Source organism: Lipophrys pholis (genome assembly GCF_963383615.2).
Source record: "Lipophrys pholis genome assembly, chromosome: 5".
NCBI classification, from domain to species: Eukaryota; Metazoa; Chordata; class Actinopteri; order Blenniiformes; family Blenniidae; genus Lipophrys; species Lipophrys pholis.
In genome coordinates this window covers 5171260-5198421 of record NC_137628.1, presented here as the reverse complement: position 1 = coordinate 5198421, position 27162 = coordinate 5171260, and the positions used below count along the sequence as shown (strand labels likewise).

The window sequence follows — 27162 nt, the reverse complement described above, 5'->3', positions numbered from 1 at the left end:
AGAAACTGCCAGAAAGCAGAGAAATACAACTTTGCATCTATTCAATCAGACTTTATATTTTATTTGAAGTTTTTCAGTTCTGTCAAAAACACTCCGCAACACCGAGGAACTCCCAGATGTTTAAAGATGAAGTGAAGACTTTTGATCATAGAACACTAATCCAATTCTAATTCCATAAACTCAAAATAAATCCAGGCAGTTTCGGGGGGGGGAGAAGTAATGAGATAATTCAAGTTCACGCGTGTTGATTTTCAGTGAGTTTTCGGAGAACTTTGTCTATTTTCTGAGTTTTGAGCTCGTCAAAGTTTCTGCTCCCCTCGTGATCACACCATGTCCAGAATCACACTGCCCCCTTCAGGCAAGGCTACATAACTGTCCAACTTTATCCATTATCTACAAAAATTAAAAGAGTCTGACCAAATGACAACCCCCCCCCCCCCCCACTATCCCAACCAAATTAATCAGCTCCTAATTAGAATATTATTCAACCCAGTAAATAGTCAGTGGCCTTTTCATGTTTCAGTAACAAGTCAACTGAGAGATGAATACAAGAAAACAATAATAATTGGAGTCCACAGTTTCCTCACAGCTCTGCAGTCACACAAAGAGCTCCTTATCTTTCTCGGTCTGCCTCCAGTGTCATGTTTCTACACCAGCTTGCAGTTAAAGACCTTCAAATGGTACTTATTATGCCGGGGTGCGCCGGTGGTGGGTCTGCTGTGTCCTCTGGTGCCCCGATATCCTGGGGATGCATCCTATGCTGACATTGGCTTGGGCTCCGGCCCAGGTCTGGGTGGGGTGGGGTGGGGTGGGGGTGGGGGGTGGGGGGTGGGGGGTCGTTCTGGGTGGGTATCGTGAGCGGCGGTCGCTGTGCCTCTGGGTCTCCAGGCTTTTGGCCATTGTGGTCCTTCGGGTGTGGCGTCCTGTGGCCCGTGGTTTGGGCTGGAGTCGGTCTGCGGGGCTCCGTCACGCTTGGACCAGACCTCCGGACTCTTTGGTCGCACCACCTGCACGGGTGGAAATCTCTCACGACTCCTGACAAGACCCACGGATGAATAGAATCCCTCCAGGACTCAATGGGCATAGCTGGAAAACTTGTGATGCTCCATTCTGGCAGACATATCAAACTTATTGTATTTCATAATCTTCCCACAAAAAAAAACTAATAATGTATTTTAAAAGGTCACATTGTCGTCATCTTACTGAATTCACATTATTCCGCCCCGCCCACTTTCAATTCTCCGCTACTCCCGTGTTCCGTCTTTCACCTTCCGCTGACGGACAAAATTGTTCTGGTAAACACTAAATCATTTTTATCTGCATCATCTCATCAATAACACTAGAATTAGACATAACAAAAAACCTGCAACAAGTATTTTAAAAGGGGACTACACAAAAACTTTAGTTAGATGACTAAATAACGGAATATGGAAGCACAATTCCGGCAAAAACTGAAGTGAATATAGGAGTTTGTAGTGTCTTGTAGTGACCAATATTAATCTTTATGTCTGATATACATTTTTTTTTACAAGCAAACGTCACAAAATCTGAAAAAAACAACTTTTATTTCCAGCAAATGCAGTCTTGTTGACTTATTACATTATTGGCTGCAGTATTCAACATTTCCTAAGACGTTTCTCATGTTACTTCAGTAATAACATGTAATAACATTGTGTAATCGTCATTGGTGTTATTACATTTAAAATGGCCAATATTGATATTTTCCATTAGGACATTGTTTACGACAAGGTTCATTCCCTGTTTGTTGAATAAATAAATCCTTAAATCACTTATAGATTTGATTTCTTTACACTTGCGATTCACCAAATGAGCTTAAGTCCACAGACTCCGCCCTGCTGCTAATCCCACAAGTGCTTTATCCTATAAAAAGGGAATTATTCTGCTCCATATTGTGTCATGTTTAGAGATCTTCTCAGTGTTTCTTCAGTGGACAGTCTTATTTTTTATTTTTTAAAACAACTTGTCACACACTCAATTTGACAATAGAAAAAAAAAAAAAAAAAAATCAACCACACTGAGGTTTTCCCAGCTCATTAACTAGGCTTTCATTCACATTTGTTAATAAATTAATAATCTATTCATTAGCCTTGTAACTCCAAACAAACCTCAGAGAAAACAAACAAAAACAAAAGACCCCCCCTCCCACAGAGTTCAAACCCAGATTTCCAGCATCCCACTCGCCATCACTTTCCTGAGCTATTGGAGAAACCAACGTGGCGTCGATCTCGCGTCTAATAAAAACACCATCCGAGGTGGAGAGCGTTACAGTAACTGGTTGGAGATTTGGTGACGACGACGTCGGCGTCTTTCGGTCGCCGTCAGAACTTCCAGACGTGGCATCAATGCGGTTTAACGTCCAATACGCGGAATCGCGACGATCACGAGGACGTTGAAGCTCTGACGAGTTTGGTTTGGTTCATTTTGTTCAAATTAGATTTGATGGGATTCAGTTACTACGTATTTACTCTGAAACTAAATCCTGTGCGGACAGGCACGACGGGTCCTACACATCATTAAGACTTTCACCAAAAACCAAAAACGGTTGAGCTGACCTCAATAAATTACAAATGTATAAAAATGTCTCCTTCTATTACAAGCATCGACAATTTTCTTAGACAAAGACTTTGTTAAGGAGTCCTGGAAAGCTGATTGGCTGATGAGGTGGTGGCATGTGACGTGGTTCTGTGTGGAGCCTCACGCCTCCGCCAGCTGAACTGTCCGCCAGCTCACGAGTTAGCTCGAGTTAGGGGGGGGGGGGGTTTAGCTCCAGCGGGCAGAGGCGTGATGTGAAGGGCACCTCATGTGCGCCGGGCCTTCGGCCTCTTGGTCAGACGTTTGGCGTCGTCTAGAGCGGCGCCGTCGCCGCCGGCCTGCGCCATGCTCCTCACGCCCTGGATGCGGTTCGCCAGCTGCAACAGGAGGGGGATCACCTGGGAGACAGGGTGGGGAGCGTCAGCGAGAAGTCGACTGGGGAACGACCAGAGAAAGAAACGGCTCCGGCCCCGTTTGCACGGGAGATGACTCTTAAAGGAGTCATGAGCGAAAATCACATTTCACTGTTCAAACACGTATTGGTGGTGGAAATCAGTTGAAACTTGTCTGAAAATCTGTGAGTTTGAAAAGTGACGGAGTTTTGTTTGGTTTGGGCTCTTTGATGGGATTGATTGATAAGTGCTAATCAGGCTAATATCATAAACCCACCTCTGTTTATTTAGCCGTTTGCTGCTAACCGCTAACGGGACTAGTATGACCTTTGAACCCCGTGTGACTTACAAGTGACCTTGTATTATATTTTTTATCTCAGAGGCGCGTTGCTCTGCGGCCTGGATGTTTATTAAAGGCCCCACGATCGTTTTTATTGTTCGTGTGAGCAAAGGACCGCTGTGCTATCGCTATGATCAACTGATTTAAATGCAATTTAAGGGAGACTGGATACGTGAGAATACCAGGTGACGACTCCATTAAGTTAAAATTCTGCAGGGTTCTTCCTGTCCATCGTCTCCTCCACTTGCTCATGTGGAATCTGTAAGTTTTTCTCTGTAAAAGTGCCTTGAAATGACTGAGTTGTATTTGGCAATATAGAAATAAAACAGAAGAGTGTCATGACTCCCAGTCCACATTCTCCTGGGACTTATAGTTGACCGTCACCGTAATAACACTCTAACTTGGCCGTCAACACAAATGTTCGTTTACTCGCCATTGATAACGTTTATAATATTGTTCTCTGTGTGCATGTGTGTGTGGTTTTGTTACAAAAACAACGAACAGCGCCATCTCCTGGCCCGGCATGAAAACTACTTTGATTTCAGCGTTTCTGCCGTTTCCGTGTAAACGGACGTCGTTGCTGTGAAAACACAAACCTTGTATGAAAGGAAAATGTATGATTCCAAAAGGTTTATTCTAACTACACAGATTGAAAAGTTGAGCCGGTGTTTACCCTCTCGTGGTTGTACGCCGCCAGCAGGAGGAGCAGAGTGAGCGGCAGAGCGATGTAAGAGCCCTGGGCCACGTCCTGGTCAGGCACTTTACGCTGCGGGAAGAAAAACACACAGACGCACTGTTACATGCAATTCGAGACGATAAAGAGAGTTTATGATAATAAAATAAAAAACAAAAAAAGCAGTTCTCTTAAGATTGCATGCTTTGACCATAAAATCAACCCTACAATCTCTGAAGATGCAGCAGTGGTTGTATTTACGGCTCTGATGGACTAAATCTGGATTTCTTCCTTTTTCGGCCGTTCAAGTTTTCAATTCAGGCCACATAAAAATAAACAACAACAAAAAAAAAATCCAACTTCATCCAGTAAATCTATGACTATTTAAGGACAATTTCTTGCGAGTGTTTCATCCAATCAGATTTCTCATTCTGTCGTATTTAGTAACGGTAAATGTTCCCAGCAGGCGTCAATAAGGTTATCGGCCGGCTTCAGCCAGGCTCCAACAAAGGCCAACAAAACACAAGATAGTCATCTGCCTGTCAGAATTGCTGCTTGTTATTGCAGAAACTGCTGCAGAAGAGTTTTCGATTAAAAAAGTAAATAGAGTCATGTGTCTGGATGTTTTCTTTCTCTCTCACAGATTGAGTTACTATTTTAAAGGGCAGCAGCAGGGTGATGCCTTTTCCCAGCGTTTCAGAGGAAATACTGATTTAAAAAACAAAACAAAACGAACATAATTTGAATTTTAATGGAAATGCAATGTTAAGACAGTTGAACACTATATAAAGACTTCCTACATCCATCCAGCACCACAAGTGTTATGCTTTTTATTTTCTATTAACAACAACATTACGGCTCGCTGTGAGACAGAGTACGAGGTGGGAGGGAGCAGTGCTGTTCAATCTGTCGTCCTCCCACACTGTGGAAACCCCTGCAGGTATCAGATTAGAAAGACTGGATGAAATCACAACGACAGTGACCTTTAGCCACCAAAACCAAATCGCTTGGCGGGTGGACGCGTGTGCCAGAAATTAAATATATGTCTCTGGGCCAGTTTGGAGATCTCACGTTGACGTGATCAAAGTGACTCGTGACCGCGTGTCACGGAAACCCGATCGCGATCGGGACCGAATCTGCCGTGCTCATCGAATGCCTTTGACAAACGCGGCGCCCCGCAGAGGAATGAAGAGGCGTGTGTCTTACGGTGGGGTTGAAGGGCAGCGTGATGTGCTTGTGGTATCCGCTGGAGGTGAAGGAGACCTGCGGCAGAGTGAAGTCGTACTGGGAGCGGGACAGCGTGGAGTACAGCATCAGCACGTAGCTCTGGAGGAGGCAGAGCAACACGCTGAATCAACCATTAACGCTCTGCAAACCCACTTTCTTTCTTTTTCATGGACAAATCAGAAGCACAAAAATCAAAGAAAAAAAATCACCAAAAACAACAAACTGCACATGAACATGTGAAAGAAAAAGAACTACAGCTCGTGTACAGAGGAAGCGCTGATGTGAAGGCTGACGGGTTATTCGGGTCCTTTGTAGCGTTTTGGGGTCCGTTTCCATGACAACGATGCTCGGAGCTACTGAGAATGCAACTTTTCTGAAACGCTGCTACAAGCGCACTCGGGCCGTAGTAAATAGTTCTTCATATGTGCGAGCAGATGGAAAACAATGTTTCCTCCAGAGCGTCATGACTCCCAGTCCTTATTCTCCTGGGGACTTGGTCGCTTAATAGCTGACAGTCACTGTAATAACGATCCAAATTCACCATCTCGCTAAAGGAATGTCCGCGTTCTCCCATTGTCAATGTTTAGAGTGTATTGTTCTCTGCTGCAGGAGTGTGTGGTCTCATTACAAAAACAAAAGAAACAGCAGCTACTAGTGGCCCAACATGGAAAATGACATAATTGTAAGCGTTCCTGATGTTTCTGTGTAAACCTACATCGTTTTCAAAATGTTGCCATGAGCCTTTTCTGAAACAAAAATCGGTGCGTTTTCACTTGAAACGCTGTCTCAGATTAATTCAGCAATTTTTTAAGGTATTTGTTTGCATAGGGACAGGTGTGCAGCATAAAGCCACATAATTTAGCACTTCTATCCTGAGCTGGAGTTTGCTTTTTTTTTATATATATCTTTAACGTGAAGGTGTGAATCTGTGACTCCTGCTCAATGGGTTTCGATTCAACATTTAGATTAAACACATTTTCTGCAAACTGTTTGTTTTCTAAACAAGTGTGCGGCGTCATTTTACGAAGGCCGAAGTTGCGCCGCGTTACCTCTCCATCTCTGTCCAGGGGAGGGAAGTGGAAGAAGAGCGACTGTCCCAGAGAGGCGCTGTTGATGGGATTGTCCAAGTTGTCGCTCCTGTAAAGCTTCACCTGGAGAAACAAAGAGACGAGAGTCGCTGTTTGTCGGATCTTTGCCTCGACTGTGTCGTCACCGAGACCGACGGAGTGCAGGGGGGTAAGACGCCCTACCGACAGCGTTGGGAGATGCTCGGGGGACGTGATGATGTTTCCACTGAGGTCGAACTGATTGATCTGCCTGAAGGCGATGATGTTGACCCCTTCAATGTCACTGCTGCCGACCTGCCAGGAAACAAACACACACACACACACACACACACACACACACACACACTTTATTGTACGTACAGACGGAGCCTCGTTCTTGTGACAAACACACAGAAAGTGAGGCTTTTGTTGGGAGTCACACGGTGTGATAATAACAGAGAATTAAGTGGATTTAAGGCATTTTCGGTCCTGCGAGAGAGATTAGAGGGAAACTGCTCTTTTCATACAAGCTGAAATTATGAAGTGAGAGGTTTAAACTCTGGCAATGGGATTATTCCTGCTTTTGTTCAGTATGTAGAGAGGGCCCATGTGATGAGGCTGCAGATAAACTGTAATCACAGGGTTCCCACAGTTAGTTTAACAATTCAATTACAAAAGTTTTACATTCTCCCGTCTTTAGTTTGACTCCGACTGAATCGTACGAGTGAAAAAAGTAGGACACTGAAGTAGGGTTCAAACACTGTTGACCTTCAGAATAATGGTTCATTCAGAGACTTCAGATCTGGAGTCATGAACTCTTAACACAACACTGAAAGTCATTGTCACAGTCAACACTGAACTCCGACCCCGAGCTGCAGAAGCAGCAAGGATGAAAACAGAGTTTTAAAGTGCTGTGAGATGAGTTGATATGTGAAGCCAGGCTGACGCTGGAAACACGGGGGATGAGGTAATAAATTCCACCAGATATTTCGAAGTATAAGACGAGTCAGACTTTTTTTCTTATTGGTTGCAGATCAAGAGATAAATAGAAAATCAGCAGATAAACTCCACAAAAAAACCCAACAACTGTCAAAAAAACCGTAATCTTTTGGTTGATCACTTCAGTCTTTGCAGCTGCAGACGAATGAGACACGACAACCTTTCCAACACAGTGAAAAATGTCTCACACAGAAAACCGCATCCAGAAAATGTGTCTGTAAATATGAAAAGATCGCTTCTGTATTTATCCCACCGGACCTGTAAAATGGTGCCATAAAAACCTTTAAACTGTTACCTTGTGGTGGGGCAGATTAAAATGGTTTAAAAATGGGATGTCACTCAAGATTACCTGCATGTGAAAGGAGGCGAGTGAATACTTTTGGCAATATGGTTTAGCTCTGAAAATGTTATTTCTACAATTAAAAAAAAATCCAAACAAACTTGTGAACAACGAACTTTGTTGTATTTGATTGAATCATTGTAGAAAAGCTGCATGTTGTACCTGGACGGCTCTGTGCTGCGGCAGCGCCCGCTCGATGTGGTCGTTCCCTTCTGCTCGTAGCTGGACCAGATACTTGCATCCCGGCTGCAGGAGAGCGTCACATCGCCCGGTTAATTCATCAGAAGATACCAGGATTGCATTGCTTTTCTTTGAACCTTGATGTGACGTGTTGGCTTCGTACCAGCAGCCCCCTCAGCCTGAAGCGGCCCTCCTCGTCAGTGACGGTGTCCTCGCTGTAGAGGCTGCAGTCTCCCTGACCCACCGCCTCCACCGCCACGTCCCGCTCGGCGTCGCCGCTCAGCGACTGCACCGCCCCGTAGCAGCTGAGGAGGGAAGCGGCGGGTCGGCCAGCGGATAAGTACACGCCGTGTAACGTACAAAGTGCACAGGGCAGCGCCCTTCCATTTACACCAGTGTACCTGTACGCCGTCTTAATGCCGGTGATGTCGATGCCCAGGTTCTGCCCCTCCTCCACGGTGATCATCTGAGAGGCCGGCTCGAAGCGGAACTCCTTCATCATGGGCTTGAAGTAGTACTGACCCGGGCTCTGAGGAGGCAAACGCAGCAATTACATCAAACATGGCTGCAGTTTGTGGAGGATGCAGCAGCAGGAGAAAGCTGGAGGACAAGTTTATATCTTTAGAAGTGCAGAAGAAAACTTCAATTCGAACTCACACAACCTATCGTCCCTGAGTTAAAGCACACCACTGAGACGTCTGGACGCCATCCATCTCCCTGAGAGGGTCAGCAGCTACACGACTGACTTTATTTATATTTTTACATTTTTAATGCAAAACAGGTGAAGACCGGGGCAATTACAATTACAAGTAAAATAATTCTGGTACCGCCAAGCAAAACAAAGGTACAAGTGGATGACTTAGTCTATAACACACAGCTCTTAAGAGTCTTTTGGCAAATAATCCCAATTTTCCCAGTGTTCCTCTGCTTTCTTCATTTGAATCAAGTTTATAATGTGTTTCTTTTACACAGACCTTTAGGACGTTTCCAAGTTAGAGACAAAAGAGAAACCCAGTGCTATACACAAAAAATATGAAAATCTCCTGTAGAAACAGTTTAACACTCCGTCTAGAAAGACACATCCATCTTGATTTCTGAGTCATAATAAAACCTTCCAGCAGAAATCCTGCCATAGTTAAAGTTCAGACAATTTAAAAAGACTTACCAGATCATTCAAAAGCGTCTAATTAGCAATAACAGTTGTTTTCTATTGCCTATAGATCCCAACAACTCTTAATAATATCACACCATTTGGAAAAAGGTTTGGTTGCAGCTGCAGCTGGATGCACCCAGACTGAAAATCCCTAAACTCATTATTAACTTGATTTACAAGATGGGAGAGTCTGGCTGTTACACTGCGACTTCAAAGGGAGACGGAAGAAAAATACTGCGGATAAACAGGATTGCCACAAAGACTCTTCAGGTTTGAGGACGGCGGTGGGGCGACGCTTTGTCCGGGGCAATACGGTTTGAAATGACTAAAACTGGCTCACAGCACTGAATGGAGCAGATTTCTTACCAGGTTGTTGAAGGTGAGGAGTCCGGAGTCCTGAGTCAGCAGGTTGGATCGAAACTGTCCTCCGCTCAGAGACAGCAGGACGCCCGACAGAGGCAGGCCGTCCTCCGACTTGATCTACAGCACACAAACACACGCGTTCAGTTTATTTGGCTGGATTGGAGCAGAAAGGAAAGCTAGTAAAGATGTGATGACGGATAGTTGAGCGCAGAGAAATCTGTAAAATCACCGGGTTGTGACTGAAATCATCTCGGTGGAATCAGAGTGAAAGTGGCGCTCAGTGTCTCGGCTTTCCCAGGGGAAACACGTGAAGGATAAACGAGGGCACGCGACTCTTTTACAGCCGTTTATCAAAGAAGTCGGAGAGAGAGAGAAGCTCACGCTCGTCGCTGGTGCTGGAGGTAATCGCGGACTCTTTTCACAAAGGCGCTACAAAGATGATCAAAAAGGAAAAACTCTTTAAACTACCTATGAGTGATCTTTTTCTTTTTATTCCATTTTTCTAAAACAAACAGGGAAAGCGTTTTTGATCTCGTTGTTTCCGTCGTGATTAGCAGGAGCGGTTAAACCTTGATTTGAAGGCGCCTCGTTGAACGTGTCGATATGAACGTGTTTACTGTGGTGTGAAGCAGGACGAGGCGAACGGCGAAGTCACGTGTACCTTGAAGGTCACGCCGGCCAGAGCGAACGCCTTGAAGTCTCCCTGCGTTCCCTCCACCGGGCTCAGGACGAAGCCCTCCTTACTGGCGCTGATGTCGTACTGCCGGTCGCTGTGGAGCGGCCCAACGCTGGCCGGAGGGAAGGAAGGGAGGAAGAGTGAGGAGCGTCTCTAGAACATCTAATGAATCGAGTTGTGATTTTGCCACCCAGGTGCAAATGCAGGGAGCCACAGAAAATCTCTACTTCCTGCGGCCATAAGACTCAACAAAGCCTCCCTGTAAACAGCGTTGCTGTTTCATTTCACCATTTCTGTGCTGATTTTAGTCACTGAAAAGACTCTGCATATCAATTTTATCCCGTCTTATTTGACATTCAACTTTCTTTTCAAGTATTTCTGTGTGGAGCAACGATTGAAAAGAATTCCCTTCTGAGATTATTCAGTATTTCTATTCCATTTATATTGTAATAACACTTCATACATGCTTGTTTCATTGCAAAGATTTAAAAAAAACAGTCATTTGTAATTCAGTCTGTACACAAGCTTAAAAGAAATTTAATTAAAATATCTATTAAAAGTTAAGAAAATCCAACCTCTGCATTTCTAATGACGCCTGCACATCAGTTTGACTCCATTGAGATTATTACACATAATTATTTGGATTTTTAATTGCTCTTTCGACAAACTACACAATTTATTTTATTGAGAAAGTTTTAAGAAAATCTGCTGATTATTCCCCAAACTGTAATTATTTGATGCATTTTATTGGATCATCAGATTGTTTTTAGTTAATTTTACAGGAGGATTATGAAATACCTAAATGTGATGATGTTCTTGAGTATTTCTTATAATGACATGATATAAACTTTGTGCTTTGAGATTTGTTCGTCTAAATACCAGTGCTCTTTCTCTTGCCGCTAATGGACATCAGCTGTGACCGGGCCGTGTGGTTTTTTATTTTGTTTTGTTTTTTTAAAGTTTGATAACTTTGCTGTTGTTTTTTTTCCAGAGGGGCCAAACACAAGACCTGTGGGTCATAAACAGAGCTGCAAGAGGTTCTGATCCGACCCACCAAACTGCCAAGCAAAATGTAAACAAAGATTAAAAAGTACAAAAATAGTAGTGAAAACAACACAATATTGAGGTAATAGTGAAACTGGAATTAGCCTCGAAGCCATGATGTTTGTAAAAACAACCCATAATGCAACAGTTTTATCGGACATTTTTTTTGTTTAACGTCAGAAAGTTTCGTTAAAATTGGCTTTACGTTGAGCCTGTAATGATTGTTTGGTTTTGCAAAAAAAATATATAGACATTTTCATCATGTATACTCTGAAGAAAAACTTTCAAATTTCAAAAGTATTATGGTACTATTTATCTGGTCCGGCCCACTCAAGGTGAGATTGGGCTATTTGTGGCCCCTGAAGTAAAATGTTTGACACCCCCGGTATGGAGGACACCAGAAATAATACTTCATGTGTTTTTACGTTATTTTATAGAAACATACAAAATAAGGAAGCACTGTTTCTTTCAACAGGTTCAACATGGGAGTCTGCACTGATGTTTCTGGTGTAAAATGTAAATATACTTTCATGTTTTTTGGAGTGAACGTGCGTATTTATCAGAGCAGGATGAGCAGACGGGCTTTCATAAAGCTGCACCCCCCTGCCACCTCCCCGTTTAATCGTAACGTCCTGCTTTTGTTCGCACGCCGGCACGCCAGCCCGCCGGCAGGGCTTCCTGGTATTTTTGAACAGATCGGAGCAGTCATTGATTCACCCTGAGCTTTTCCGACCGTGACACGTCAAAATACCTGCTGGGGTAAAAGTCAATGACGGCGCTCGCCTGCTGCTCTGGAGTCGGCACGTTGGCCATGTTGGATAGCCCATTAGCATGCTAACCTTTATACACACACATTAATAATGTGACGATCAAGTCACGAGGAGAGAAGCTGAAGCAAATATAAAAATTTGACGCAGAGACAGGGAACCGAAGAAAAGAGCCCGCAACAAACAAAGTCATTAAGATTCATCCTTTGGGCCCCATAAAGTTTTACTACCCGGCAATTCATCCAACAGTTATTTCAGGCTGGATTAAGGCCGGCAGTGGTGGCTAACTAACCATGACTGCCATGAAGATCATTTCCTGGACTCGCTGGTCATGAAAAGATAATTATATTTAAGCCAGAGCTTCAACATTAACACCGACTCACAGTTGCAATGCATTTATAGACTTTCCAGTTAACATAGTGCTGAACCAGGGCTGTCAAACATAAGGCCCGGGGCCCAAAAGTGACCCGCACAAGGCTTCGATCTTCGGCCTGCCAAGCCACAAAGCAAAATGTAAAGAATTTCACAGACAACGTTGTTTTTTTTAAAACCACATTTCTTAAGAGCAACAGACATAACACGACACTGAGACCCGAGCTGAGATATCAGTGACGCTGCCACGAAAGATAGCAAACTAACAATAGACTCAAAGCCGTGATGTCAGGATGAGTTTTTAAAAACATGCAGGATGCAACAGCTAGATGAGAAGGTTTTTGGAGACTTTAAAGAAGTTTTTATTAAAATTATGTTGAGTCTGTAGTCAGTTTCGGTAGCAATTGAGCGTGATGTCATCAAATAGCGCCTCAGACAGCAGCCTTGGTGTTTACATATACTACCTCCTTTCAACTTGATTTTCTGTTTACTTGGTGTTTTTCCACCATTTATCAAAAATCAGAAGAATCCTAATCCTCTAAAATGTGTTTTTTTTTTTTTTTTTAAAGTACCCAGCAATCAAGTGTTTCTGATATGTTTTCATCATGTCTACTCTGCACCCCAACAAAGAAAAACTTGAAAGTTTAAATTTTAAAGTTGTTATGAAACTATTTTACCAGTCCAACCCACTCAAGATGAAGTCGGGCTGTATGTGGCTCCTGAGCTAAAATGTGTTTAACACCCCTGAGCTCATCTAAAAACACAGAAAAAGTCTCTTTCTTATCTTAGGGTTCTTCTACCTGTATGCTCCCATCTCATTAGTGGCCACAGTGATGAGCGGTGCAGCAGCTCCTTTCTCGGTGATGGCGATCTCCACGCCCTGCAGCTCCGGCGACACTTGACCCTCCAAGAAGAGACCTGCTCGTCCCACAATGTCCACCAGGCGACCCGGACACGATTCTGTTGGCAAAGAGGCCAAGTTTATTTGAGGCTGGTTTGCGTGTTGCAACGTCTGCATCACATTGACTCTCTTCAGCAGAAGGAAATCAAAGAAGGTTCGTACCTCCAGTGATGGTTGCCTCCACTTCAGGAGGATAAAATAGCAGCTCTTTGGAGGAGGGAGTCACTGTGATTTTCTCACCCGCCCTGAAAGGTTAAAAATACTCAATATGAACTTGATTTTAAAGTAGAGCTGCACAATGTTTCCCAAATCTATTATCACGAAATCACCAAACATAAAAGACTGACTGAAGTGTGCTAAATTACTTTTTATACACGGAGCACTGGTGCCCTGTAATATTAACATGACAAAAAAGTGTGATTCATGGTAATTAACTAATGGTGGTGTAAATGAGGGGAACGTGAACGAGCACTTAGAGGAACAAATCTCAACACACAAAGATGTTGACATTATTGCGATAAGGGCTTGTATTCATTGCAAATCAAATCATTATCACAGTATTCAACATGTTTATCTAATATAGAGCAGCCCGGGTTTAAAGGTGCAACATGTAAAAAAAATGTTTTTTAAGTAAAATTAAAGTCGCTTCAAATAGTCAGCAGAATGAGACAAGTCACATGTTGCTCATTCTAATCACCAAAAATGTTTTCCAACCAGTTGCAGTACAAATTTGAACCACAAGATGGTGTATTGAGTTAAATAAAATAAATAAACAGCAGGAGGAATACCGAACACAGTGGTTTAGTTTACGTGGCCGTTACGCCATCGTAAAGTTTAAAGATAATTTAAAGTTCTCTATAAACAGTTTAAGGTGACTGACCCTTGAAGTAAAGCATTAGTATGTTTAAACTTGTAATGATCGCAAATATTGTGTTCCTTTTGACATGATGCCTGTATGATTATAGAAGGTGACAGGTGAAACATTTGGCTCCGCAGAAAGCGAAGCAAGAAAACTTCATGTTTGCAAGAGTTTCACAAAGAAAATCATCCATATTAGTGCGTTGCAATCATCATCGCCAGAGGGAACTGACTTCTTTGTAATACAAGCATTCAGCAAACGGACCGTGCCCAGTAGGAGAACTCGTAGTGGAAGGGGCCAGTCAGCTCATCCGCTCGCTCTTGAACCGGCGGACTGTCGTCTTTGGCGGCTCCTTCCTCCTCTGCCGCGCGGCGCTCTCGTTCATGCTGCCGCAGCTGGATTTCTTGCAGCTGCTGCTCCAGCCTCTGTTCCTCCAGGCTGCGGAGAGGCCCCAGCACCAGCGCCGGCTCGCTCTCGATGGACGACCTTAACCACAAAACCGGATTAAATATATGTGACATTACGTGCCGTAACATGGGCACTGCGATCGCCTCCACTGGGATGGTAAGCAGCAGGAATTCACCTCTTAATTCTAAAGCTACGCATTGTTATGGTATTTTAAAGCAGATGCATTAAAGTGATATGTCCCGACTCCAAATTAAAATCACAAAGAAAAGAAGACTTGAATGCCTCTTTTTCCCCCAGAGTCCAAGGAGGATTTATTACAGACTAAAAAAGCAGCAGCTAAAATTACCACACCGGGTCTCTGTGAGCGACCTCGAACCGGGCCGAGTCTTAATTACTTGATTGTGACGGTGACGTCCAGGATCTTGTCGGTGGTGATGAGTCCCGTCATGTGATGCCGCACTGCAGTGAGGGTCAGGATACTGGGGGCAGATCTGTAGCAGAGGGGTTAATAACACTCATTAAATGAAAAATGCATACATTTTTTGATAAAAAAAAGTAACACGAGTGCCGGATTTCATTACTTACGTATCGTAGGTGTAGAAGTCTTGCTCGAACTGGTGGCAGGAGCGAGGGGTGACTTTGTAAATACCTGGACAAGCCGTTTTTACTTGATTAATTACTTTGTTCCAGTTTTATATTTAGGAAAGTCCGACACAGACCTTTTGGCTCAAAACGCTGCACAGTAAGTATGCTCGGGGGAACAGTTGGAGCGCTGCGATATTTTCTCAATATGCTAATCGAGACTATGTTTAGCAAATGGGAGGTCAGAAGGACGGAGCTCACCAGGCTTGGAGAGGCAGAAGCGGTTGACTCCCTTCGAGAGATTGTACACGCCGACGTTCTCGGGTGTGCTGCCATCTTGGAAGAATTCCTACGCCAGTGATACAAAATTGATTAGAAAAGCTGCCGCTGCATATGCTTAATGCATATCTGTTCCCAAGTGCCACCATCTGCCCGCAAAGTTGCTGGGAACTCACCAGAGTGATGGCGTGAGAGAGGGAGCAGCGGAGGATGTAGCCAATCTGTCTGAACTCCACACCCAAGACATCCGAGTCCAGAACCTCCACCTCCATGGATTTGTGCTTCCAGCACCACTCCTCGTGGGAAATGCTCACTGACGAGATGCAGAGATGACAGCAAGTAATTAGCGCAGACTTTAAATCCACAGTAGCACAAAAACAAGAGACTTGAAAAGATAAAACCTGTCACACTAGATAAAGTGGAAACATCTCAGAGGCTGTGATCAGATAGGCTCCAATACCTCCGCGGAGGCATCTTCTAATTATCTAATCTTCAAACAAACGCTTAAGAAAGTAAACTTCTTGCTCTATTTTGGCATGGCATCACTATAAACTGGGTAAATAAGCCTCAAAGATGCTGTGCGAGCACACAGCTCGGAGGCACGCTAACAGATTGTTTGTATTGAACTGGGAGTGAGATGGATGCGGCACCAGAAGCTACAGAAACACAGGCTGAATGATGGCGCGCCTCCTCAAAGTGGGTACTGTGGAGCAGATATGATTGAGAGCTGGTGATTACAAACTGATTCCTCTGCAATAATTACAGGATTATGAATGTGCTTTTTGAACGGACCTGCACATGGAATAGAGGAAATCGGTTATGTCGAGTGATTTGCAAAGTTGCATGAAAACTTGCATGCTGATGTTGCACTTATGTGCTTCTAAAAACGTTTGATTTGCACAATTTTTGATGATGAAAGAGTGTGTGTGTGTTTTTGCTGATCCCTTTTTACAGACACTGCAACTTGCACCGTGGTTCTGACTCTGGATGCTCTTCCTGGATTCAAACCACGACACGACAACGAGTGAAAAGGCTAAACCTTCATGTTTTGGGTGTGTGTTTACACGACAACGGTGCTTGAAGACACGGTAAACGCAACTTTGGAACTGGAGAAACCTGCACACCACGGGTGTCGTAAATAGTTCTTCTGCACATGCTCAGTAGATGGACGATAACAGCATTTGCCTCCTGAGTGTCATTTGTTACGTTACAAAAACAAGTAACACCCACGAGTGGCTTGATATGCTAACTATATAGTTTTCAGCATTCATGCCATTTCTGTGGACACCGACATCGTTTCCTAAACTTTTACGAAACAAATATGCAATTTTTTTTACTTGAAACATCATGTAAACAGGGTCTTAGTGTAACTTGATGCACCACAATTGAACATTGACCGAATCATGACTGGGCTGAACGGCGGGTTAAGGTTGTGCGAGGGGTTATTTTGAGGAGCCTCCATGTTCTCTCTGCGCGTGTGCGAGCTTCCTTATACAGTTCAGTGATTCGAAACAGCCTGTTGGTGTAAATGTGAGTGTGACTGTGTTTACATATACACCAACCTTTATATTTTCCTGGCAAAACATTGTCAAAGGAGAAGCTGAGGATGTCGCTGCCGCCGGACAGAGGCACCGTCTTCCTCTCTCCCTGCCGGTTGACCGGCTGCAGAGTCACAGAGAGGTCATCACAGGAGGCTGGAGGCCAAAAAAAACAAAGTTAGTTTAGGGGGACGGTGTTGGTCTAGTTTGAAAATCTGTCTCCTAAAAATGGTGAGGTGCGTGTGAATCATGAGGATTTTACCTAGACAATAGACCTTTCCAGAAACAGAAGCCATGAACTGGGTGAAAAGCAGGTCTGTGAGGGGCCGATCCACCAGAGAGACGTCCAGGGCCTGAGGCTGCAGAGCCAGGCCGGCTTTCACTTCTGCCTCGGGGAGAGAAACCTGACCACGTGAAAGAAAGAGCAAAGTTTTCTTACAGAAGGACAAGTTTTTCCTCAGAGTTTTGGAAAAGCACTCATCGATATCCTGTACTGAAGGTGTGGCTCTGTTCGGGAACTCAGAAATTCACGAAATCAAAGCATCAGAAGTTAAAGTTGAGTGTCTTCCGTTAACTGAAGCCTCAAAGTAGAAAATTCAGATTCAAGAACTTCCCTTAAAACTTTTGAAAAGCGACGACAGTTTGTGAATGAGACATTATCCAATTCAAAGAATGTCACTCAAAGGAACCGGCTTTAATTGAAACATTAAATTTGAAATTTATCTATACATCCAGTAATATAGATTTTTTTCTTCAAGTAAGGACAGACACTCTCGACTGCTGCTCATCCCACGATTTATAAATGTAGTGTCATCCAAAACAAAAATGCTTCCTAGAAACACTGTTTCAGTAAAGAAGTAGTTTACAAATCTTCTTACTTGTTGTGCGTACATATTGACCTTAGAGGTCAAGCAGGTAAAGTAAAAACAAAGTTCTCCTGCAGTCTTACTTGGACGCTGTAGTCTCCAGGTTTGGCCTGGAAGCAGAAAGCCCCCTGAGGGTCTGAATCAACAATCCGACTGGAAGTCTTCTCCTGGCCCTGGGGTGTCAGAGTGACCTTGTAGCGACCCTGCTGCTTCATGCCTTCAGGCAGACGGCTGACTGAGATCTGACCACACACGCTGAACCTGAGTCGGGTGAACATCACAAAGGTTGGTTAGCAGAGTGAAGCGCGCCACACTTCTGCTTTGTGTTTGCAAACATGGCGAGTACCCTGCAGTGATGATGTCGGGGAGCTGAGGCGTGTTGGGGGCGATCTTCACCGTGATCGGCTCGAAGAACATGAGCTCCTTGTTGACGCGGATGGTATAGGTGCCGGCTGTCATGTTCTCCAACCGGAAGGACCCGTCCTCTTTGCTGACAACTACAAGGAGGGAAACATAAATTACACACATTAAAGCCACAATGAAGCATGACTACAACATAATTTCCCTGCTATTTACAACAGGAGCTTACAAAGAAAACACAAACACTATTCAATTACTCGCAACATGTTGCAATGGAAAAGAAAAATAAAGTGAATCAAATATCCAAACAGCCACATGTTGTGACGAGACTGAGTGGAAATATCCATAGGATCAGTGTATCAGTGCACCATCTTCAAGCGAAAACAAAAAACTTTCGCTGTGTTTTCGTTGCCGGTTTACACGACGACGGTGATCGGAGCCACTGAAAACACAACTTTTTGAAAGCGCCTCCTACGGTCGAACTTTTCGGCAACGCTTCGTCTCCATGGAAACGGGAGAAAACATCACTTTCTAGAAAGCAGCTACCACACAAGCGCACTACGGCTGTAGTAGATAGTTCCTCTGCACATGTGTGAGTAGATGAACAATACCGATGTTTCCTCCAGAGTGTGATGAGAAAAATAAAGTAAATATTCTCCTGGGATGAGTTTTTTCATTGAGAGTCACTGGGAATAACAATCCAACTTGGTCGCCTGCACATACGGACGTTCGCATACTTCCATCATTAATGTTTATAGTGTGTGGTTTCACTAAAAATACAATCACAGCACCCACTAGTGGCCAAACATCCAAACTACATGGTTTTCAAAACGCTGTGTGAACAGGGGGGCACACAGTAGATGTAGGCTGAGGTGAGAAGTGAAGTCCTGACGGTCAGGTCCACAAAACTTTTTTTTTAACAACTAAAACCACCTGATCCTATTTAAACCTGATTATTGAGCTGAGGTGAGGAATTGTTTGGACAGAGGTCTGAACATGTTGACATTGTGTATAAAAGTTCCTTCTCTAGAACGACACGCTTCGTGGATTCACCGTACCTTTGATTTGGTTGTTGAGGGAGACGGCGGCGTCGGGCACGCCCTCGCCACCGTCACTGTTAAGAACTCGGCCCGTCACAGAGAAGCCCATCACACGGAAGATAGGCTGCAGAAAGAAAAAAAAGAAAACAAACCGCACGTCAAACTGCAATACTGCGCAGAAAACATCTTCACATTCGCAAGATGATGCCATTTGTTACAACACTAAAGATATAAAAGAAAACTTTACCTCCAGCGTGAGGCTGTTGTGTTCCACCTTGAAATTCATTCTCGAAGGAGCGACATCAAACGTGATCCTCTCTCCTCTGTAGAAAGGCACCTGAAGGGAAAGAGTTCACAAAGGCAGCATTAGGCACAAAAATAACTCCTGTTACATGAAAGAGGAGGCATTTAGTTCTGCAGGCAGAGAAAATAACATCCACAAGCTGCTTTTTATTGTGTGGAAGCCACAGGAAACTAAACGTCGCTTTTAATCCCAAATATTCATCAAAAACAAAACAAAAAGTTACAGAACAAGATGACAATGTGACTTTTTCCACTTAAACAATAGTAATATATTTTGAATTTATATAGTTTAAAAAACATGAGTCAAACTTAATTGATTAAAACAAAAACTACACAACTAAATAAGTTCCCAAGAAAGAAGTCAAATTAATAAATTGACGATACGACGTGAAAACGTTCACATGCTGCTGATCTGTTTGTGGCCGAAAGTCAAAATGTTTCTGAATGTAGTTTAAAAAAAAGATGTATCAGTTTTAATAAAGAATAAAAGCCAGCACTGCGGCCTCGCCCAGACATTATCCCCAGTTCTTGTCGGACTTTGGGATCTTTGGAGTTTTCATGTTCTCCCCGTTTGCTCCGGTTTCCTCACATAGTCACTAAACATATGTTTGAGATTAATTGTGGGTCTCTTAATTGCCCGTGGGTGGGAGTACGAGTGTGTTTGTCTGTCTGTGTCACTCTGATGACCAAGTGACCATGATGCTGACAATAACTGCCTCTGGGGAGGTTTGGGAGAAACCCTTGCAGCCTCGTCTGGAGAAAGCAGGAGTCAGGCAGCAGAAGCTCGGTCACCTTAAGATTTCAGAAAATCCTACCTGAGGATCTAAAGCTGAGTCCAGCAATTCTGAAATGGTTGATGGACTCAATCCCACTAAAGCTTCGGACGTGATCAGTGAAAACGGTCCTTAAGGCAGTGCTGGTCCAACTGAGAGTAAAATAGCTCCAGATAATACTACCCGGGCTTCTACAGCACATAAAAGCTGCTTCACATGTGTACTGTCGTGACGTTTTCAATCTTCCGGCATCAGTTCTCCTGTTTGTTTCAATATATGTCCAATTTCAGGAGAATTCCTCCTCTCTTCCCTCTCACTTTGAAAAACAACACATCTAAACTATCCAGTCACATAAAAAATGGGTTGAAATGTCAAAAAAGAGAAGGAAAAAAAAAAACCCAATTAAATGGATCTCTGTGCACATTAATGGATTCCCAGTACCATCGACAACTCTTAGCAATGAGGCGACGTTATCTTAGGAAAGGAGGCAGATTGACTCGGAACATTTTTTGACAATCAAAAAGTCATAAAACAGAAATAAATCCACACGTCCGAGTACAAGAGGGTTGAAATTCATTCTAAAATTTACCTGGAGCCAATGGAGGGACATTCTAACTGGGCTGATGTGATATCCGTAGTTAAAAAGACGTATTCCCGACAAACGAGGTCTTGCGATGAGAATATTTTTCTGACAGTTTGAGAGATGTAAAGTGAAACTTTCTTTAGCTTGGTGCTGCAGAAACTCACCACAGTGTACTCGCCGCTGGCCAGCGAGGGAAAGATGAAGCTGCCGTCCTCTCTGGACAGAGCGCTGCACAGATACATCAGGGAGCTGTCCCCAGAATCCGCTCCTTCCACCGGTGATGTGTTACAGCCACTGATGTCCTGGAAATCGCAGCCACGAATCAACAATCAGGATCAGAAAAACGCCGCGCTGATTCATCGCCGCGTCAGACCTGCAAACGCACTCAGGTGCAGTTCGTCCGGAGTTGTGCTGAGCGCAGCGGCACAGTAGTATCATCGCAATCTATCGTGACTGATGTGCATGACGGAGGAATTCTCTCGCTGTCGTGACGTCTTCATACATTTTATGTGCCGACAGTGAGTTCTAAAAAAAATTCTACCAGAATTCTACAACATATAGTATATACAGCTGGTTCACGGCAGTTTTTCTCTTTCTTCTCATCAATAAGTGAGTGGATCCTATTCAGTAGAAAACAATGCAATCAATTCCAGCTCAGAGCCTCTATGTGTGGTACTGACAACTGTTCCATGGAGGTTACGTTGTTTCCTAATCATAACTGCCCAGAATGGAAGAGTGGAAGCCCAGTTTGATCTTTAATGGGCCACACTGGTAAAACTGTAGTATAAAAAAAACTTTAAAGGGTTTCCTGTGTTGTGGAGCAGAGCATATGTGAAGAAAACATCTATATTTTTGCAAAACCAATAGAAAATGACTACAATCTCAACATACAACCAATTTTTAATTAAACCATCAAAATGGTGCAAAATGGTGAAATATCAAAACGCACTTCTCCTGTCGCTCTTGTATTCTGATTGTTTTTACTAACTCACCCTGACAGCATGGCTTTGAGGCTAGTGCTACTTTGCTATCTTTCCTGGCAACATCACTGATATCTCAACTCGGATCTCGGTGTTGTGTTGCTACTATCAAGAATGTTTTCTTTAAAATCTTTTGATATTTGCTTGGTGGTTTGGCCGGATCGGAGCCTCTTGCAGGCCGGTTGTGGCTCACAAGCCATATGTTTGGCACCCCTGCTCTACAATTATTAAAGAATAAATGAGACAAACACCAGGTATTAGAGCAAGCTGCCAACAGGTCGTCAATGTGGTTCCATTACAAAGAATTCTCTCAAATGAGACCAGAACGAAGAGAATTTGATCTCATTACTTCTAAAAATGTAAAATAATGCCTTTTTTTATACCTCTTTCTTGACTGTGGCTGAGTACAGTAGGAAGGTGACCTCCTTCATGGGCTCTCCATCACTGCGAACCTCCCCTGAGACGTCGTAACCTCCAACCACCAGATGGTCGGCGGCCGGGGCGTTAGCGGTGGAGACGTGCACGGAGGTGGCGCTCTGCGGAGAGACGGCAAAGGTCGCAATGTAAGTTACAGCCGGGGACGGAATAATGGCTCTGTCAGGCGCGCTGTGATTACTGCTGGAGATCATTAGTTATAACCCCGCTAACCTGACAGGGAACCTTATCAGCTGAGCAAGTCGATGAATAATGAAGTTTTCTGCCCTCAGGTGACGCAGACTTTAAAAAAAAAAAAAAAAAAAAGGGACCTCGGTTATCACACATTTTCTACAGCATTAACGATATCACTGGAAGTGTGACCACACACTACTCAGCATGTTAATGCTTTGTTAAAGAGTCTGGCTGCCATCGAACTGCAGTAATTACACAGCTACTGATCCGTCACACCTCTGCTGGAAGACTTTACCCGCTGGACAGATTTTTCTTTCTCTCCATTGCTACCTATCGCACTCACATGGGAGGTTTGGCTTATTGCAGTGTTTTCCTGCTGCTAATTAGCGTTGAAATGGGTCCTAAGAATTATGTTCCGTCGTGAGGGGGAGCCGGAGTACAAATGATCACATGATCTGCAGAGGCGACACAGAAAGCGAAGTATTTTCTCCGTCAAATATATTTAAAATGAGAGAGAGATACGGAGTCCAGCAGGGCGGCTTTACGTGATGCACCTGAACGCACAAGACGAGGTCACGAAGAGCAGAAATATCACTTTTAGGGCAACTTTTAGAGGAGCAGAGGCGCTGAAAACAGCCTGTATCTACATATGGAAGTCGAATCTGGTGGCATGAAGCCCGTTAACTCGTAAAAATCCATAAATTAGCGGTGTCATTTTATATTCAAAGTGTGTGAAAAAAGTAGCGGCTTAAAGTCCAGAAATGACGGTAGTTCTTTAACTATTGTTAAACAACTAATGCAGTGTGACTCACTGTTTCCACCCCAAACAATGTAAAACCCACACACCTCAATAAAAACCAGCCCAAATCTCAGCCTGTGCAGGAATCATGTTAAAATCGTAAAACCATCATATGTGTAATAAAGAACACGCCATAAACACAAAAATGCACGAAATAAACAAAGTTGAAAGGTAAGAGAGCTTGGCTCCCCGATTGGGGGATACCGCCATATCTGGCAACGCCGTTCAGCCAGTGTAGATTCATTTTCCAGTGGCTGTTAAATACGAGCAGACAAAACATTGACAACATGACGAGGGAACGAAGGAGGAAGAGGTAAAAAGTAAGCACAGCTTTTAACATTTTGGCGGAGCTGCTTCCTCCGGTGTTTATCCGTGACATCAGTCACACGTCAATAACGAAGCAGTCGCACGTAGAAAGATTTCCAAATTGGAACCACAAACAATCGAGGTCCGGGTCTGGTGTGAAACAATTGGAACGGCGCTTTCACACGGCCACACAACAGGTCGGATATGAGTCACTTGTGAGTAAAAAAAAAATCTGAATTGGGTCGCAGTGTGAACGAGGCCTGAGTGTGTGCGGTTGATGGACTGGTGACCGGTCCTGGGTCCTCCCTGCCTTCACCTAAAGTCCTCTGGAAACATCTCCAGCGCCACCGAGACCCTACGTTTAATAAAACCGTAAAGTAGACGGATCGATGGAAGAAACTAGCGCTTAAAAAGAAGTTAGTTTGGTTTGAAAAGGCCACCTGGACGATGAAGCAAACATTCTCTGGATCAATTCTTCACTGGCTTCAGAAACTCAATGACACACAAACTGACCTGCTCCAGAGTCCAGGAAGGATGAGAAGCTGAGATGATATAACTCCCAGGCAGCACTTTGGAGAAGGTATATCTATATGAAGAAGGGAAGAAAAACAATTATGAAAGCTTTTAAGACGAGTTCACAGCAGAAACCTGTGTCAGAGGAGGGGAACTTACTTTCCTCCGGGCTGAGTGACGACGCTCTGGAGTTTCTCTTCTGTTCCCGCTCGGGTCAGCTTGATTTCTACTCCTGCTGGACCCAGGAGATGGCCTTTACTCAGAACCTGGGCACCACACAGAATGTAAGATATGAGCAGATTAGAACACTTCATGAAGTTATTCATTGCGATAATTCATCTCCAACAACTTTATCACAGAGGTCCAGTTCACTCAACAATATTTCAAGTGAAGACACGTAATTTTTACATTTTTGTTTTTGAGAAAACTTTCTCGTTTACACGCTGACATTTGTGCCTTTTCCTCGGAAACGACAAAAATGCTGAAATTATGTCGTTCTGATGTTTGGCCACTAGTGGGTGCTGTTGATTGTATTTGTGGTGAAACCACACTAACAATGGGAGTACACGGACATTCGTATGGACAGAAGACAAAGTTGGATTGTTATTACGGTGACCGTCAACGATAAAACTTCTAAGCGGCGGGAGAATAGGGGCTGGGAGGCATGAAACTCTGGAGGAACACTGTTGTTACTGTCCATCATCTTGGGCGTGAGAAAAAAAACTCATGGTGCACATTAGCAGCATTATAGACATTTTGCTTTTCCCTCCGTTTCCCCAGAGTTGGAGCATTTTCAGAAAGTTGCGTTTTCAGTGGCTCCGAGCGCCATTGTTGTGTAAATGGGATTTATATATTCCGGGTGTAAAAATGTTCCATTTTCACTTCAAAACATTGTCGTGTATTCGCTTTATAAACAGTAAGATGATCCTCAGTCATTGATCACCGAAGTTTATGGATGAGAAGAAACGATTTAAAGATAAATTACATCTTCATTTGTCATTGCACATTCGTGTACACTGAATTTTATCTTGAAGAAAACTGACTTCCTGTGTCTCAACCAAACGATTTAACAATGAACTCACCGATCCCGAGACTGAGAAACCCGTGAAGACAAAGTTGATGTCTTCCTCTTTGGTGCAGATGTCACTGACTCCGTCCACGTGGAGGTCGACGCTGGTCGGCTCTGAAAAGAGGCAGAGGGCAGAATATAACTTCTATATCAGGCCCGATTGATGAGTTGAGTTTTGAAGATGAATTTGTAAATAACTCACCGAAGCTCCACCCGAGCGGAGGCTCAATCTTCAGAACAAAGTCTCCCTGCGTAAAAAAGAGACCCGCCAAAACATTACAGCGCATGCCAGAGGAAAACGAGGAGCAGTGTTTCAACGAGAGATTCTCATACCTTGTCATAAAGCGGGATCATGAAGTATCCGTTGATTGGAGCGCAGTCCGTTTGGTATTTTAATGAACCTTGTTTGGTGTACAGTTTAATCTGTGCACAACAGAGGACACAAAGAAATCAACAGGTACTTAAAAATGCTTCCACTTGACTTGTTACAGTTATCAAAATGAATTAAATTTCCTTATTCTCGAATCCTCACCTTTTTTTTTTTAATTCACCTACAATCTCAAAACAAAAAACTGAGTGGAAAATCTGAGTTTGATACTTAAATCTATGTACATTTGTTTATGACTTGATGGTTGAACATTAGTGAGTTACCTTAACTCACATCTGAAGGACAAAGTTTTTAAGAGATGTTTAAAATGTCTTTTTGTTAAGTTTTGCATTGTTTTATTCATGTTATAAATTCAGGGCGGTTCCATCCTGGTCCTAATAACCCCATGTCCTGCATGTTTTAGATCTTTTTTTTTATGATTTATTCATTTTTTTCCACCTTTATTTTACCAGGTAGGTCAGTTCAGAATCAGCTGTCATTTACCGAGAGGCAGCGTGGAAAACATCAAAGAAAAACATAGAAACAAATGTATACGTACAGACAATAAAACAGTGTCACACAACCTTAAAAGAAATAAAGTGGTATTTAGAGGGTTTCCATATTAAGAAACAAATCGATAAAAGCTCAAAGCAAGTGCAGTTTTCCTTCAGTATAGGTTGTGAAAGCAGAAAGTGTAATAAATGTAGTGAGGTCTGTTGCAGATGTTTCTAGTTTATTTGCAGCAGCAAACTGAAATGAGGAGGAAAGATCAGTTTACCAAACAACAAATTAAACCAGTGTGTTTGTCGGCGTGCAATGAGGAGGGGACACCACTGTTAGAACCCATTATTAATGTGGTGATTGTCACTGGAGTTTGTTTCCGATTATTCATTTCATCATAAGAATTTGATAGACCCATCGACATGAGTTCAATAGAATAGAATATAAATACTACAATCCAAAGAAACGATACATGAAGTTTAATAATTGTGTGCTTATTATACAGTATTAAATAAAGTCAGGATATTTACTGGAATATATAATTTGCAGTCAGTCAATAATTGGGTTAGTACTACCAGTGGAGAACAGTCCGTCTGAATTAGCTCATTTCACTAGATTAGGTGAACAAATGGCTAATCCCAGACTGTGAATGAGTAAGGATTAAGACTGCTGGAAACCACTTAGCGTCTTCCTCAACAACTCTGACAGCTCTCGGGATTAAGAGTAAAGACAACGTGGAATATATACGTACAGTTTGTAACCACGTAAAGCTGAATTTTTACTATTTATAAACACACCTGGAAGCGTGGTTTCAATACTCTAAAATGTACTCTACGAGCTGACTATATTGACTCTGAACGTCACCATATACACTCGTCTGAGGTCGTTGCCAACGGTGGGACAATATTAGACGGAAAAAGGTCTATATCGCATGAGTTTCATTCAAACTTTGATGGTTTAATCCTCTAACCTTCCCCTCACTGTGTCAGCGGAGCTAATTGGTAGCCACCTGCTAACTAGCTCGCCGTAGCTCTCTCACCTCGATCAGGGAGTAATTAATTTCCACGTCGGATTTCACGAATCCGCCACATGCCACCACGATGTCCTCGGAGGACGCAGCCAGGAGCTGGGAGTAGACGAGACAGAATAAAAGCCAAAAGGCTCCGGGGTCCGCTCGGATGGTGATTCTCAACATTTTGGACCGACTGGGCTGAGTGGGCTGAGCGGCACGCTGCTTCCGGTTCAGGCCCGGAGGGTTGCAGCCAGCGACCCCTGGCGATTTGGAGGAGGATAGCTTTCATCTAACGTTACCTCCTTTAGTATTAAGACAAAAAAAAACAAAAAAAAAAAACATCAAAATCCATCTACTATAGAAATTTATTTAAATATAATTTTTTCCAT

The 27162-nt window shown here is 43.3% G+C and overlaps 1 protein-coding gene across 1 annotated transcript; it reads right to left on the bottom strand.

Moving 5' to 3' along the window:
• Window positions 1-1548: 1548 nt before the first annotated feature.
• On the bottom strand, window positions 1549-26956 carry nomo (nodal modulator; the record flags this gene model as incomplete). Its single annotated transcript, XM_080464625.1, has 31 exons — window positions 1549-2951; window positions 3959-4051; window positions 5165-5284; window positions 6235-6336; window positions 6436-6546; window positions 7733-7816; window positions 7914-8055; window positions 8152-8279; window positions 9270-9383; window positions 9928-10054; window positions 12926-13085; window positions 13189-13271; window positions 14150-14371; window positions 14689-14784; window positions 14879-14942; window positions 15137-15224; window positions 15331-15467; window positions 16717-16848; window positions 16955-17096; window positions 17642-17819; window positions 17905-18055; window positions 18977-19082; window positions 19206-19295; window positions 20782-20919; window positions 21981-22133; window positions 23825-23897; window positions 23984-24090; window positions 24907-25007; window positions 25096-25141; window positions 25227-25316; window positions 26801-26956. 31 exons carry the CDS (start codon window positions 26954-26956, stop codon window positions 2820-2822), a joined length of 3666 nt encoding a protein of 1221 aa, XP_080320751.1. The 3' UTR covers window positions 1549-2819.
• Window positions 26957-27162: the final 206 nt, after the last annotated feature.